The 17,574-nt window shown below is 43.5% G+C and overlaps 1 protein-coding gene across 3 annotated transcripts in view; it reads left to right on the top strand.

Annotated features, from left to right (window-relative positions):
* LOC135217351 (WASH complex subunit 4-like) overlaps positions 1-17,574 on the top strand; it is a 953,363-nt gene that overhangs the window by 824,411 nt on the left and 111,378 nt on the right. For all 3 annotated transcript variants that reach the window (XM_064253202.1, XM_064253195.1, XM_064253186.1), the window contains one exon: positions 14,000-14,129. In XM_064253202.1, coding sequence (XP_064109272.1) covers positions 14,000-14,129 — 130 coding nt within the window. The remainder of the gene's footprint in view (positions 1-13,999; positions 14,130-17,574) is intronic.

The following is a 17,574-nucleotide window of genomic DNA, read 5'->3' as shown; positions in this document are numbered from 1 at the left end:
TCCCTTACATGTCTTACCGGATCTCTCCGGGATTATAGCCTATTCAGGCGAAGCAGGGAGGGGTTATGCCCAAATTTTTTTCCGAGCTCCGGCATGCAACGGAGTTCTTCTGTCCTTTAGCCTGTAAGTGATATTCTTTAAGATACTCATGTGTCTTCCCACTTACAGGCCACCAACTGTGAGCATCCGGGATGCGCCGCCACACTTCAGGACCCATGTGGACACGAAGTTTGGCGGTCCCATGCTCCATGCGCGACTCCGCACGGGGACATCCAGGTCTGGTACCATGAGACGTGTACCATATGTTACGATCTGGTGAGCCAGCTTTTAGACGGGGTAAGTATTCCATCTCCGGTAGCTGCTCCGCTTCTGTTTTAGTGCTTAAGTTTTCATCATTCACTTTAACTTAAGGCATCTAAGTTTAAGTTATACTTTAAGTTTTAGTTTTAAGTGATTCTTAAATCTAATCTACGCCCTCTCTTCCAGGCCCCGGCAGTGAGGGATACCGCACTGGCAACCCTGCGGGCCTGGGTCGGCGGTTTTGGGAAGAACGCCGCCAAGGGTATGCCCTACATCCTAGAGAAACGGTTGGCGGTATTGATCTTCCCCGGAGGCAAGGCGACAGGATACGTCGACCCAGTAGAGGCGGCCCCGACTATCGCCTTCATCCAACAACAGCTGGCTGCCTCATTAACTGACCAAGACCAGGATATCTCCACGGACGTCGCGACTTTAGATATTAATGTGGAACCTATGGTAGGTGTAGACGACCTGTTGGTCGAGGTAGGTAAGGTGGACACCCAAGGGTCACCCTTGGGCGTAACTGTTTCTTCTACTCCTGCAACCTCTCCATCCTTCCAAGGCTTTACAGGTGATGAATTGTATACTCCTCCTGACGCTTCGGTTAGACCTAAGGTCAAGGGTCAAGCAGTGAAATCCTTGACTAAGACGTCGTCGTCGTCTAAGAAGACGACTTCGGCTTCATCCTCCTCGCGTAAGTCTCCGGCTGGGAATCCCGGAGCAGACAGGTCTAAAGCTTCTAGCTCCGGCTCTAAGTCCTCGAGGAGTAAATCCTCCAGAGAGAGATCTCGCACTCCGGCAGAGTCACCAGTTCCGCTACCCTTGGTTCCGATTCAGAGCCACCCCTCCACCTCCGCAGCAGCTCCGGCTTTGGACTCCAATGCTGGCCTGTTGCAACAGGTGGGCGACCTGGTTGGGTCCCTAAAGAGTAGCATGGAACAAATGATCTCTCGATTGTCGGATAGGATTACTTCCCAAGACTCCATTATAGCCGGACTGAGAGAAGCCCCTCTAGCCTCTCCTCCACTTTCCAATACAAGTGGAACTCAGCTTCCTCCGTATGACTCGCTACCTCCGTTCTCGATGAACAACCCATGGAGAGTAGCGTCATACGCCCCCTTCCAAGACGGTCTCATTTCTATACCGGAATTTGGAACTCGAAGGATAGAGGACTTCGAGTTCTATGTATGTAAGTATGTAGTAAAATGTGGAACCTTACCTTTCGAGTGAGGTGATGTCCAAAAGTGGCGACAGAGGGGGAGGACAAACGGCAGAAAACATGAACACTTAACTTTATGAAACATTAAAAAATGGCAGAAAACATTAACATTAAACTTTATGAAACACATTAACAAATGGCAGAAAATATTAACACTTCTTGATTATCTCCATCTTCGTCTCCATAGAAAGCATCCTCTTTTTCCCGTGAACTTCAGCAACATTCTTGGGACCCATGGCTAATAACACAACACGATAAAGTAACTTACAGTACAACGAAAGCGAAATCACTAACACAAATTTACGTTAACAAACGAAATATATGTGAACGAACGAATTCCTGGTGTTTACGATAATGCTGCCGCAAAAAATGATCAAGGAACGCCTATACATAGAGGCATAAGGGGACAGATGCTGACCAATAGGTGAGCAGGATCTTATGGCAGTGACTAGCATCAGGAACCAATGGGAGAGCGGGAGGATGGTGGTGAGTCAACTGAGTTGGCGGCGCGGTAGTTTTAAAATTGTTCTCGGTGGCCCGGGCGAATCTCAGACTTTACCCTTTCGCAACCTGAATTATTTTCGTACACAGAAGCAAAAAAATCTTCATCTTTGCTTTCGTAACCTGGATTTTTCGTACGTAAAGACTTCCGTATGTGGAGGTTCCACTGTACTCTGCACTCAAAACCCTTATTAAGGTTCTCTGGAAAAAGGCATGTTAAGTCTAAAAGAGCATTGCAGGTACCTACCTGCTTTCTACATGCATATTGACTTCAGCCAACAGCCCATTAGATTCCACTGACTTATATAGTGGCTTAAAAATAAGTTTTTCAGCAACTTTGGAAAGAACATGGAGAATAGGAATTGGCCTGTAGTTACTGAAGTCAGCAAATGTGCCACTCTTTGGAACATTGACATAAAAATCTATAGAATCTTGTAATCTCGGGAGACAAAGCACTAGAAACTTTTCCAAAAACAAAGGGAAGAAACCATCAGGTTCTTCTCCACCCCAGCTATCAAGATTATCCAGAATTTTCTTAACATCAATAGAGTGAAATGGAAATTTTTTTTAAGAACAGGTTCAGGATGACAAGTATCAGGGAGAGGGATGCCCTCAGCTGATTGCTTAGCTTCAAAAGCTCATTGAAGCAGTTCAGCCTTTTGTGTAGGGCCAGTAACCATCTACTATCATCTATTAGTAGTGGTGGAATGGAAGGTAAGCCTGACCCAAAGATACATGATGCCAATTTGGTCCACCACAGTTGAAGCTGAGTACGTAATTCCTTCAAGTTTCTGCTTCAAGGAATTATTGTAATTTTTAATGCCTGTATGGTAAGTTCTATTTGCAGCACAGAGAGACTCAACAAAAATTGTGTAATTTTGATTTAAACAATTTTCTCTCCATGCATTGAATTTGGTCTGTTTTTCTTAGTAAGGTCATACATGTATCATCAAGCCATGGGTGGTCATTTGTCCTAAATTTGATTACATTTCTAGAGACATACTTTATTAAAATAGCCATCAGCATTTCATTTAATGTCATTTTGGGATCAGGATCTAATACAGCATCTGAAATATTAAGTGCCTGACAAGCTTTGATAATGCGATCCCAATTAGTTTTAGATTTCAGCCAAGCTGTTATTCCAATGATGAAATTAGAAAGAGACTGACTGACAGATATGTCTATCTCATTGGCGCAATGGTTGGGAGTGCCTATACTTATACTCACAGATCTTAGGGCTTTACAATATAGCTGGAACATCTGTGAATATAAGGTCTAATCTATTACCAGAAGTATGCATGGACTCCTCAGTGACCTGAACAAAATAGGAGGATACGCAGAACTCAAGAGCAGACCTGCCATGTTGGTCTGTGGAATTTGAATTTAGCCAATCACTGTGCTTTGCATTACGGTATCCAGACAAATATTGCATGAAGCTTTTGAATTCTTAGACTGAACCATACTAATTCTTTCCAAGAGAGTCATATACGTAGTATTTGGATTGTGGTAATGCTGAAAATTTGGAATGTTGTTGCGATGAAGTTTTATGGCAACTACACTTTAAATTTTTTTTATAATAAATAGGTCGTCCGGACTTAGTTTATACAGCTATACCTTATGCATGTGGGATGTTGTGACAATAAAAAGGATTTTGACGTAGGAAAAATCTATTTCTGGGTGATTGGTTCGTGTCGCCCAGCGAAAAAATCCTTAGGTAAATGATCTAACAAATACCAGAGAATAAACAAAATAAAGAAGAGGTCAGTATAACTGACTCGCTCACCCAAAATAAAAGAAGGGTGTCGGTATGGTCACTAGGGCGAGTGAGACCACTACCACGAACTTCTTGCCATTTAGAAATTTCCCACAGAACGGGGCGGCAACTATTACTACTGCAACCCACGCCAAGCCGACTGCCGCGCCTCTGGTGGCCATCCTGAAGTTAGCAATCAATCTTGGGCGAAGGGTTGGGAAGAGGTGGGATTTCGCTGGGCGACACGAACCAATCGCCCAGAAATAGATTTTTCTTACGTCAAAATCCTTTTTCTGGGCTCAGTTTGTGTCGCTGCGCGAAATAATACCAGAGAATTAGCACAAGATTGAAAAGAGTAGAGGGTCTCAATAAAACTAAAACTTAACTAAATACTATAATTGGAACAAAATTGAAATATTCATACAAAATCTTCAAACAATTCTGAGTAAAGAATAATAACTAAATGTAACTTACAATTATAAATATTTACAAAAGTATTTACACAAGTTACAGGTATGAATATGTAAATTAACATGTGTGTGGAAAAAATTAACGTAAATAACACACTCAATAAGTTTTATAGATACAAATCCAAAAGTTAATAAACCATTGATAATGGGAGTGTGGAACCCTAGCATAAAAATAAGGGGACCACACTCTTAATGATAATATATACAAACCTTTGTGGGTGACCCTAGCATAAAAATAAGGGACACACCACTAAACAATCATGAGAGCAGCTAAGACTCAAGACGAAGTGTAGAGCAATATGGTAGGTTAGACAAACTGTTAGGTAAGGTAGGTAGAAAGGAGATCTGGATCTTCAATTGTACTACTAGGCAGAGTCAGGGGAAACTATGTTACCCGCTGCAACTGCTGAAAATTTCAGAGATTCCAAAGACTTCAAGTAGTGACGCTTAAATACTGTCGGCGATTTCCATCCAGTATATTTTTTCAAATCATCAAAGTTCATATGTTGAAAATAATTAATTGAGGTGGCCACTGCCCTGACATCATGTGCCTTAAGGAAAGATTCAGGGTTAGCTTGTTTAATAAAGTATAGGATCTGTTGCCTAATACCTTTAATTGATAAGGTACCACCTTTTTCTCTCCTAAAGAGGGGACCCGAAGAGGAGGAGGATGTGCTAGACAGAAAGGCTCGTAAGGTCATCACTGGACAAAGAGAAAGGGCTTGGGGAAGGGGTATAACTTTCCATGGTTCCCACCTCAACAAAGGATCCTCATTTTTTGCTAAAAAGCTGCGATCCGGAGAAAGCAGAACTTCTCCTGAGGGGAGAAATTGTACATGACCCGAATCTCTGGATAGCACCGACAGTTCAGAAATTCTAGCTCCTGAGTTTTTCTTAAGAGCATTATGAATGAACATGTCGCATTATCTGTATCTGAAGCCAGTTTTAGAACATCATTTAGAAACCATGACACTGAAGTAGGCCTTACGGAAGGTCTAAGTCTAGCACAAGCCTTGGGAATAGATGAAAAGTAAGAGTCTGTTAAGTCTATATTAAAACCCAACTGAAAGATCTTCTTCAAGGCTGACTTGTTTGTCGTAATAGTGCTAGCTGCGAACCCTTTTTCAAATAAGGACCTGAAAAAGGATATGGCTGAGTTGACTGTCATGATTTTAATGTCCGATTCTCTCCGGAAAGATGCTAACTTTTTAACTGCAGCGTCATACTGCCTCAAAGTTGAATCCCTTTTATCTGATTCTAAGAAGAGGATATTTTGTGGATCTATATTTGCATCCCTCTTGGCCGCAAACTTCATGAAGTCCATAAAGTTAGGGCTTTGAGAATTCCTGAGGAAGCGAACACAGTCTTCATTTGTACCGACTGGGAGAGTCTGGGATTGGGAATCCGAAGGGGACGAAGACCCAATTCCAGCAGCAGGGGGTACCAATTGCTCTTCGGCCAGTCCGGAGCTACTAGAGCTATCTGACCCTTGAAAGTCCTGAGTTTGCTCAGAACTTTCAGGAGAAGATTCACCGGAGGAAAGATGTAAATCTTTTCCCAGTTGTTCCAGTCTATGGATAGAGCGTCTGTGGCATAGGCCAGAGGGTCCAGGTTGGGAGCCACATAACAAGGAAGTTTGTGGTTTGCTTGAGAGGCAAACAGATCTACTTGCAGACCTGGTACCCTCCGGAGTATCCATTGGAACGAACTGTTGTCCAGCGACCATTCCGACTCCAGTGGAACTGAACGGGATAGAGCATCTGCTATAACATTCCTCACTCCGGCCAGATGGGTGGAGGAGAGGTGCCAACTGAACTTGTCCGCCAGGGAAAAGATGGCTACCATGACATGATTCAGGTGTCTTGACTTGGAGCCTCCCCTGTTTATGCAGTGAACTACTACTGCGCCGTCCAGAACTAACTTTACATGAGAGTTCTTTGGTGGAAGGAGCCTCTTCAGAGTCAGGAACACTGCCATTGCTTCCAATACATTTATGTGAAGCTGGCGGAATTGGGGTGACCACGTTCCTTGAACTTTCTTGAACTGAGAATATCCTCCCCAGCCGCTTAATGAAGCGTCTGTGTGGATAGTGATTCCCGGAGGAGGGAATTGAAGAGGCACTGACATGGACAGATTCTTCATCTTTGTCCAAGGACGCAGACAATTTCGGAGAATTTGCGGTATTGCTGACAACTTGTCCCTGGATCTGACATTTGCTCTTGAGCGCTAGATCCTGGTTAAGTCTTTCAGTTTGGCTTTCATCAAGATGTTTGTCACTGAGGCAAACTGAAGGGAACCTAGGATTCTTTCCTGGTTTCTCCTTGAAGCATATTTGTACCTTAGAAATTGCTTCACTGACTTTGCTATTTCCTTTCTCTTGGTTACTGGAATCGACAGAGTGTGAGAAGATAGATTCCATTGAATGCCCAGCCATTGAAAGCGGGACTCCGGAGTGAGTCTTGACTTTGTCCTGTTTATCTGGAACCCCAGATATTCCAGGAACTGAATGACTTTCTTTGTGGCTTTGCGGCATTCCTCGACTGTTGGTGCCCAAATCAACCAGTCGTTGAGGTACGTTACTACCATTATCCCTTGAGACCTTAGTTGTTGAACCACTACTTCCGCCAACTTCGTGAATACCCTGGGGGCTACGTTCAGACCGAAGGGAACTACCTTGAAGGAGAATGCCTGGTCTCCCAGCTTGAAGCCTAGGTAAGGGCGAAAGTGTCTTGCAATAGGGATATGATAGTATGCGTCTGTAAGATCGATAGAGGTGGTGACGGCCCCACGGGGAAGTAAGGTCCGCACCTGCAAGATAGTCAGCATTTTGAACTTGTCACAGCAAATGGCCAAGTTTAACTGGGACAAGTCTAAGATTACCCTTCTTTTTAATGAGCCTTTCTTTGGCACACTGAATAAGCGACCTTGAAACTTTAATCGCTTGACTCTCGCTATTGCTCCTTTCTGAAGGAGTTCCTCTGCATACTCTGTCAATTCCTTCGATGGAAGTTGAAGGAACGGTCTGGGTGGAGGGGGGCCTCCGATCCAACTCCAACCCAGGCCTTTCGACACAATACTTTGTGCCCATTTGCTGAATCCCCACCGATGCCGGAAGAGAAACAGTCTCCCTCCTACCTTGGAGATCTCACTGCTGCTGAGCCGAGTGACCTCCGCGGCCTCCACGGAAGTGCTTTCCCCTGTTAAGCGACCTTCCTGATCCTCTCTGACGAAAGGATCCTCTAGCTCTACCTCCCCTGGCGGACCGGTCGAAGTGTTGGAAGGCCTGGCCTTCGAACACCTGGTTAAATGCCGGGGAGACAGCATAGGATGTGGAAGGCTGAGCTTGTGGGGAAATCAGATAGATGGGCTGAGCCTGAGCTTTCGACGTGGAAGGCTGCCCTGGCTGAACGACCGGCACCGCAGACACAGCCTGACTGAAGTGCTGAGGCTTCTTTTGGTAAGGCTGAAACCGTTTGGTCTTCTTTAGTTTCTTGCCTGTAGACGAAGGGTCTTGACATCTTTTAGCGGAGAGGCCCCAACGGTATTTGAGGCTTTGATTGAGCCTCATAGCCTCGCTTTGAACCTCTCTAACCATCGCTTCTGGGAAGAGGTCTGCCCCCCAGATGTTGGAGGAGAGCAACTTATTCGGCTCATGCCGATTAGTTGCTTCCTGGAGGACATGCTTGAAAAGCGGCTCCGAAGCGTAAGATATGGCCGCTACCTCAGTCATTGCCATGGTGTTAATAGACCTGGCCAGTCTAGTTTTAGCCTCAAACTCGGACTGAATGAGGCTATCGGGGAGTCTTGGAAGCTTCTCGCCGAACTGATCCATCGCACAGTCTGGCTTAAGCTTGCCTACCGAAAAAGTATTCGGCAGGTCTTCCCACAAATCCCCAAGCGAAGGGAGCAAGGGTGATGTGGGGTCTGCTTCCCTCAACTGTGGCAAGGGCTCTCCCTTTAAACCAGCCGGGATGGTAACGTTGGCGATCTTAGTCAGGAAAGGAAGAGGAGTCTCTTCCTCCATCGTAAAGATGGTGAAAGGACTCTTAAGTGCCTGGACTCTGGTGTTGGAGCAGTCCATTTCATCCAGACACCGGAGCCACTCTCTCTGAGCCTGGTCCCTGGAGTACAGCACTGTCTCATTAGGAACCTTATCCTCCCTATTCATAGCAGCCTCCGTCAGCCTCGCGTAGCCAATGAACGGAGGTTGAAGATTCTCTGGGTAAAACTCGAAGTCTTCAATCCTTCGAGTACCACACTCCGGGATGGAAATGAACCCGTCCTGGAAAGGAGCATAGGAAGCTACTCTCCAGGGATTGTTCATGGAGAATGGAGGGAGAGAATCATGAGGAGGGAGCTGGAGTAGGCCTACGCCAGGTGCCGGGGAGGCAGCTTGAGGGGCCTGATTGAAGCCAGACATAAGATTTTCCTGAGTGGCAATCCTGTCCGACAATTGGGAGAACATCTGCTCCATACTCGTCCTCAGGGACCCTACCAAGTCTCCCATCTGCTGCATCATCCCGACGGAGAAAGCGTTGGGATCGAAGCTAGGAACAGATGTCGACGTGGACGGGTAACTCATCAGAGGTACCGTAGGGGAAGGAGAGACCACTGACTCCGCCAGAGTACGGGGTCTCTCCTTGGAGGACTTGCTCTTCGCGACTCTAGAGCCTGAAGCAGATGACTTACCCTTCTCTGCTCCGGGATTAGAAGCCGAAGACTTACGAGAGGAAGACGCCGAAGAAGTCTTTTTAGACGACGACGTCTTAGTCAGAGTTTTCTGCGCTCTGTGACCCTTCACTTTGGGAACCACAGAAGCGCTGGGCGTAGTATACGAGAGCTCTGCTCCCGTAAAGCCCTGGAAGGAAGCAGGAGAAGCAGCAGGAGAAGAAGATCCAGTGGCGCCCAAGGGTAGCCCTTGAGCGTCCAACGTACCTACTTCGACCAACAGATCATCTACACCTACCATAGGCTCTACATTTAAATCTAAAGTGGCGACCTCTGCCGAGATATCCTGGCCTGGTTCCTTCATACACGCGGCGACCTGCCGTTGGATCGCCGTCATCGTTGGGGCTGCCTCCGCCGGGTCGACGTACCCCGTCGGCTTGCCGCCGGGGAACAGCAGGACAGACATCCTCTTCTCTAGGATGTAGGGCTGTCCCTTGGCGGCGTTCTTCCCGAAGCTGCCGACCCAAGCTCTCAAGGTTGCAAGAGCAGTCTCTCTAACTGCGGCAGCCTGGAAGAGAGGGTGTCTGTTAGATTTTAGGCTAAAGTTGAGATTCAACCTTAGAATAAAATAACCTTAAGACTAGACAGTATTAGAATATATACCATAATATTATGGGGAACTTAAGCTTAAAACATATTTCAGAATTTATATCGTATGTATATACTGATGGAAAATACTTACCCCGTCCAAAAACTGACTCACGAGATCGTAGCAGATCGAACACGACTCGTGGAACCAGACCTGCAAATTCCCGTGAGGAGTCGCACACGGAGCATGAGACCTGCAGACCTCATGCCCGCAGGGGTCCTGGCGCACAGCGTTGCACCCCGGGTGCTCACAGTTGGTAGTCTGTAAGTGGAAGGATACATGAGTATCGATATAACACTCACAGGGCTACTCTAGTACTCCATTGCATGCCGGAGAATGATAAATTTTTGGGTATAACCCCTCCCCTATCGCCTTAATAGGCATAAAATGAAGACTCCGGTGTAGGCCGGAGAATGAAAACAGCAAGGCAGGGGAGGAACCCGGCTTAAGATAACTTATAAATAACTTATAATTAACTTAAGCATAAAACAGTTAAAATAAATCCGGAGAACGACTCCGAATCGTGGCGCTGTCTGACTCCGCCGGCTACGCCGGAGAGACGGTACGGTGTAAAGCAAAAGTGACTAACTGAAACGCATACACTCCGCTGGCAGGCGTGGCTACCGTACCTCCCCCCCGTAAACGATGGGGCTCCATGAAAGAGAACAGAGATCCGTCATCACAGGGGAGGAGGCGAGGAGGGGTGAAAACAGTTCCCGAGCATACAGCGGAGCGCCGGAGCAACAAAGGCGGGGGGAGACCAACCCCCCGACTCCGTCACAGCGAAGCACCACCGAAACCAGGGAGACAAGGTCACTCCCAGCCAAGTGTCTGTCGAGACTCCCCTACTCCCTCAGCGTAGGGAGAAAGGGAGTCAGGCCCGGATGGAACGAGCAAGGACAAACCTCCCTCCCCCCTACTCTATGGTGAGAGCGGGGGGAGGGAAAGGTGACTGGGACGGGCGTCTGGCTGTACCGCGATCACAGGGTGACCAAGGTACGATAACACAACACAATCGACAAAATCGGTAGCCTAGGCTAGTGCAACCAAACTGAACAGAAAGATGCAACAAACGTGATGCAACAAAACTGACAATAAGGATGCAACAAAACTGAAAAGAGGACCATGGGACCACTGATACCTAGGCTAAGCGAACAGACCAGACGCCCTAGGCTAATCAAAACAGAATAAATAAAACAAAAGTAGGGGAAAATAAAATATAGTAAGAGAAAAAATCCAGGAGTGTACGACTAACCCGAAAGAAAGTCTACCACTCAAAGCTAGCCTGGGCCGATACAAAGAGCGATGGCTAGGGTCTGGACCAGAAAAAACTGAATGCCTACGTAAGGTAGAGAGACATACATGCATGACCTAAAACCAAGGCAGGCTAAATCCCCTAACAATATCATAATAAAAAGGACTAGAGACGCACGTTAAAAATAAGGGAAAGGTTCCAGGTATGGGAGACCAAGAACCAAACCGCCATGAGGCAGAACAATGCCGCCATGCTCCCGACCGGGAACCTGTATTTATACCTAAAAAACGGCAAATACAGGCTCGTGGAAGGAACAAAACTAAATCGAAACCTTTCGGAATACTTAACTTAGCCGCTGCAATAGCCGAACGTTCCATGGTGGCGAAAAATCACGCAAACACAGCACAAAAAACAAGAGCAAAAAGAAACACGTGGGTCTCTTGGCCTGCTAACATAAAGGATGGCCACTAGAGGTGCGGCAGTCGGCTTGGCATGGGTTGCAGTAGTAGTAGTTGCCGCCCCGTTCTGTGGGTCAGCTCTATCCTTGAGGGAGTTTGTTGTGGGAAATTTCTAAATGGCAAGAAGTTCGTGCTAGTGGTCTCACTCGCCCTAGTGACCATACCGACACCCTTCTTTTATTTTGGGTGAGCGAGTCAGTGATACTGACCTCTTCTTTATTTTGTTTATTCTCTGGTATTTGTTAGATCATTTAAATAAGAAATAATGAACTAAAGGATTATTTCGCGCAGCGACACGAACTGAGCCCAGAAATTATGAGTGTCTTTGATAAAAACACCAAATTGTAGTTACGGGCACACCTCTGGAGATCAAGAAAATTTGACTTTAAGCTCCAAATATTTGAGTAAATTACTTTACCTTTTTTCTTACTGTAATAAGTAACAGACCCAGGATCAGCTCAATGTCTCCAGAAATAGTTAAAATTTGAAAAAATCAGTATCAAAACTAATAAGTAAATAGACTCTTAACAGTAACATTGTAAAAATCAACAGAACAATAGACAACTAGACAACAATACTATCGACAACAACATTATTTAGAACAATTTTGTTGAAACTAGTCGACAAGGTGGAGATGGTACACCTTGTAAGGCAATAAGAAACCTGCCAGGTTTGTCACAACAACAGGGGGAGGAGAGTCAGGATGAATTTAGACATCATAAAACACTCAGAAGTAAAAGATTAGGAGAAGATGAATGTACTCTCCTGATAACCCACCAAGCAATTTTTGCTTTCTCTCAGTCTGCCCTACACATTAAAACAAAAAACAGGAAAGTGAACAAATAAGAGGATAAATACCTGATTGTACCCTCAAGCAAGGGAACTCTAAAGCCAAGACCATGGAAAGCCATGGTACATTGGCTATGGCACAGTCCAAGGTTGGTGAACAAGGTTTGTATTCAGAGCAACCATCTCAGAAAGGTTGGCTAACAAGGGTAAAGGGTCCATTCTACCCTACCCGCTGTCTTTCTCCTAGAAGAGTTGCCTGCCAATGCTAAAGAGTTTCATCTACCCTAACTCGTGTAGGTAGGGATATCATAACCTGAAGTTAAGTTGAAAAGAAAACCTGGAAAATACTGGGGTACTGTCAATTTTAGTACCATGAATTGTACTTGGCCTTTGGGCTAAATTCTATATTTTATTCTCTTCTCAATATTTACTCTCCGGAAAAGCTTCTATAAATGAATGAAAAAAAGGACAACTGGATTCAGTTAATAGAAGTGGAGCTACAGAGCTTCAATTCTGACTACTGTGAGAACTTCATAAAATACAAGATAGCTTTATTTTGGAACAGGCTGCCAATTGAGGTGGTAGATAATACCATTGTAGGTCAATTTAGCTTTATTTTGGAACAGGCTGCCAATTGAGGTGGTAAATAATACCATTGTAGGCCAATTATTCAAGAATAGGCCAAATAAAGTTATTGACATACTCATTTTATATACTATTAACATATTCATTGGTTTTATATTAATGTACTTCCAAATGGACTTAGTCTTTGAAGCACCTCTAGCCATGTAGACCCCTCATGTAGTGTGTGAACGCATAATCTATTTATTTTTAAGAAGTAATTCGTTATCACTGTCGGTCTGTGTACATTTTCTATGTACAGTAGTAATGAAAGCATTTGCTGAGATTCAGGTTCTGGTTGAATGTTATTGTAAATTGCCTTCTGCTGATGGAAATAGTATTTTATTTTTGCTGCAGTGAGTGGGAAGGAGTTGAAACTTTTGTAAGGTTGTGTAATATTATGTAGTAGCACTGGAATACAAAAAAAGTCTGTTGTAATAAGTCTGGCCTGTAGTAGTCTTTTCAGCATATGAAGAGATTGAAAAAAAGCCACAAACCATTTTACCTATTTAAGGGAAGACCTGATATAACACTATAAAAATTACTAAAACAATTCAAAAGAAACTACCAGCATGTAAATGCAGTGGTCTAGTTCTTGAGGTGAAAATGGGTATCAGAAATAGAAATCATTAAATCAGTACAGTATAGTAAACAATTGAATTAAATTGTCTTGTTATAATTATACAATAATATTTATCCAATGTAGCACGAAGGACCACATTAATGAAAATATCACAAAATCCACATAAGAAGGTGAGTGAAAACCAGGACTTTGAGCGAGTACTTTCATAGTTTATTATACATTTTCAAGTTCACACTGAATACAAGAGAAGTTGACAGAGGTTTATATAAAAAAAAAACTGAAGGGACTGGGGTCACAGTTTGTTAATCTGGGCAGTATGTTCGTTAAGCAAAAATGACAAGGAAAGAGGATGAAGGGTTTATATGACTGTTCTTTTAGCTTTTAGTGTCTCTCTTTTTAATTTTTACAACTTTGATATTTCTGGCTTTTCTTGTTCCAGTTGTGTAAATGTAATTATGATCTACTGCATTATTTGTATGAATATTATTTTTCTTGGTTTACTGTAGGACTTAGATATGCTCTACAGAATTAATAAAAAAACCATTACATACTCTAATTTCTTAATTTATATGGTGAAGTACTGTCTGTGAATTTTAAAGATAAAACTTTTCAAGCACTTTGGATGTGATACCATGTTTTTTTTCATCAGGAGAAGGAAAATTAGGTTAACATTTATAGCAAATGACAGACTTGCTGTAACCTAAGACATTTGATGAGCTTGTCATTTTTTCAGGTTAAAGTTAACCAGGAACATTTCCCTTATGACCGTGCAGAGAAATTCAACAAAGGGATTAGGAAACTAGGATTGACACCTGATGGTTTTTCATACCTTGATCAGTTTAGAGGTCTTATTACTCATATAGGTAAGTTTATTGTGAGTTGATATTTCTGTTGACTTAAGATAATTTTCACAGGCCAGAATGAGGTAAAGTATACTTGATTGCACCTTTATATAACCAGTGAATAAGTGGAGTCTGCAAATCCTTACACCATGTGAACCCTTTGGTTGTCCAGACATTAGAGAATCTATTTCTGAAAATATTTTTAATTTGCTATTTTACTGCTATACAATACAGCAATAATTATAGAGGGCCTGTGCCATAAATGTTAAGGTAATTAAGGTGTTGAAGGTATAGAATTTTTAGTGAAGGAACATCATCCAAAGTTGGGACCATCTGTCCAACTGCTACCACAAGACCCAGTAAGTAGGAGCATAACCACCCAGTGTGTCACATCTCATTGATATCAAAGGGCAAGAATGATGTTTGGCACCCCCATCTCTTCTTATTCTTCCTCTTCCCTTAATCCAGTCTTTCAGTTGGGTTGGTCACTTGAGTCTTCCTTCTTCAGGGAATTGTATTTTTGGGTATCTGCGTGTTCTATGCCCAGCAATTCATGTCTCTCTATGATGTCAGTCCATCTAATTCTTTGCCCATCTTGGCTTTCTACCTGCCATCACTGTAGCATATGCTTCTTAACCAGAGCACCCTCATCCCAGGCAATCTGCATGACCATACCACCACCTCATGCCCAGTGATTCATGTCTCTATGAAGTCACCCATCTAATTCTTTGCCCACTTTTGCTCTCCTTTCATATGAGTAGCAATAACAGGTTTTGGGTGGTGGACAGATTCACTCATGGTGAGCATCAGTATTAAGTACCATTAATTTGGAGGAATCAGGCAAGAAAGAGGTTCCATTACTTCTATTGCCCATATATTCACTAATGGCAACTTTGAAGCTGGCTCAGATCACAATTGATCATTGTAGGCAGTTCAGGAGTTAGTTATGATTTTGACTTCAAGGGGTCATGTTGTGTTTCTCTTCCTTCCGGGATGTCTTTTTGTTTATTTGCTCATAAATATACCCAGGGGATGCTGTTGGTTTTAATTCTTATCTTTTATGATAGTATGTCAGTTATAATTGTAATTTTGCAAAGAAATATTAGAAAAAACATGTATAATCCAAAAATGTTACTGCATCTTTGATCTCAGTAGATTTACATAAATATTTTGCAACAAATATACTTAGAATTTGTTACTGATTTTAGTTCTTACTTGTTTTAGTATTATTTGAGGTGTAATTATAATTTTTATTATAAGTAACTTACCCAGTAATTACTTAGCTAAGAGTTTCTACTCGATTTCAACTCAACGGCAGCTTGAATTTTCCAAATTTGCAGTAGCGATTCTTTTATTTCTATATAAGTGACTAGCCAAGCCCATTTATATGGCAGGGAAGAGGAACAACTATGCTAATAGCTCAATTTGTTTCTGCCGTGGATACCGTTGATGCTGTGTTCTTCAAAGCAGCTTCGTTTGTCTTCTCTGAATTGGCATTCACTTATGGTATCCTTTTGGCATTATTTTGTATAGATTGTTATTATTGTGAATTTGTTAGCTAGTCAGGCATGTCCGACACTAGCTCTTCTAGTTTCTGGTACTATTGCAGTTTTCATATGACTCACACCCTTTGGTCTAATTGTAGAGGACAAGCATGCGATGTGAACATGACGTGTGATGATTGCAAGGATTGGAGTGACCTGCAATGAAGGACTAGATTCTCTTGAATAAATTAAAAATAAACCGTAAGAGGAAGGTGGCTGCTAAAGCATGCTAAAAAATAGTAGCTAGTTGGCTAAAACATCTCAATCTAGTAGCATGGATGTTCCTGTCATTTCTCTTCCTATTGTTCCTGTTTCTCTTGCTCCAATCCATTCTCCTAGACCACCTACTCCTTCTCCTGCTCCCCACACTTCCGAAACTGATTGCTTTGCCAACCTAGAGAGTAAACTTGATAAAAAATCTAATTTAGTAGTGAGTACAGTGGTCCATTTGGGGTCATAATTGGAAGTGTAATTTGCTAAATTTGAAAAATGTGAAGTGCCCAGTGGAGGAGGTGGCTGTTTGTCTTGCTGATTCTCCTAGGCAAAGGTCACTGCCATTCTCCCCCGAACCAGGAAGGAGGCATACCGGAGGCCCAAGGAAAGTCAGTGGCGTCTGCCCAACTCGTTGTATCCCAGGTTGCGTGAAGAGTTTGGGAGACTTCTCCAAGCAAGAGGCTCCAATGGCGTTTTCCTGATGAGTCTCACCCCGTGAATAGACGGTCTTCATTCAGGGACCAGTCTCTGCTGTTGCCTGTCAAAAGGTTGAGGGAGCCTCCCTTCAGTCCTCAGCCCTCTTACAGCAAGTGGGATAGCCCTGAGTGTTTCTCTTCACCTGATCAGCTAAGAGGACATCCTAGCCATTCTTCTTTGTCTATTCGTTGGATCTCGTCAAGTGCTAAACGCTCTACTTCTAGTGATTTTCATTATTTTTCGCCCAGGTACCCTCTTTCAGATGGCTCTTTTGTAGAACGCCCTGATCCGACAGACCAGTCGGAAGCAATGGAAATTGTCAAGCATCCTGTAGCACCTGGGCGCCCTGAAGCATCCAGGCATCCTGGAACACTGCTTCCTGAAGCGGCCTGGAGCCCTGAAGCGTCCAGGTATCCTGAAGTGCTGGCATTCTGAAGAACACGAGCATCCTTGGTTCCCAGAGCGCCCTATAGATTCAGAGCGTCAAGTTCCTGTTGAGAGACAGGTTCAATCCAAACATATGTGTTTGTGAGTGGTTCTGCAGTAACTCCCAAGCACACTGATGAATCTACGAGGATTTTGTCAACTATTTATGACCCGGCTGTTGATCTGCAACCTTCGATTTTGGATCCTTCTTTAGCTCCTTTAAAGAGTAAATTGGATAGTATTCTAAAGCCTGAGGTGCCTCAGGAACCTCCCACAGATCCAATTTTATCGTCGATTGTTCTCTGATGAAGAGGAACCAGAACAAGAATCGACGTCCTCTCGATATGCTTCGTTGTTGCAGTATTTATTACAGAACTTTTTGGAAGTTTTCTCTCCAGCTATGGAGGAGTGATAATGGTAGTATGTACGTGCATGTACATACAGTATTTCTTGTACCCTGTACACTAATACACTTTATTTACAGGTACAATAAAGGTTAGGTTAGGTACTGAATGGTCCAAATTGTTGTATTTCTTTGTTTATTGGTCAATTTAGCTTTGTTATAAAATTTACTGTGGTGATTTTGTAGAGCTTAAAACAAATTAGGCAATTTACATGTAAAATGTAGTTCGAGATATGAAAAAATCAGGTTACGAAGGCCGCTTCGGAACTGATTCATTTCGTATCCTGAGGCAATACTGTATGTGCAACTGGCAACATGATTGCAAGGAGGTTTGTCTTCTGTCACCGAGATATGAAACTGCTGCTCTTCCGCTTGTATTGCTACAGTATTTATGGGTGGTTCC

The sequence above is a fragment of the Macrobrachium nipponense genome, chromosome 19, assembly GCF_015104395.2.
Source record: "Macrobrachium nipponense isolate FS-2020 chromosome 19, ASM1510439v2, whole genome shotgun sequence".
NCBI classification, from domain to species: Eukaryota; Metazoa; Arthropoda; class Malacostraca; order Decapoda; family Palaemonidae; genus Macrobrachium; species Macrobrachium nipponense.
The sequence above is the reverse complement of the archived record's forward strand: the minus strand, read 5'-3'. Positions and strand labels throughout refer to the sequence as shown.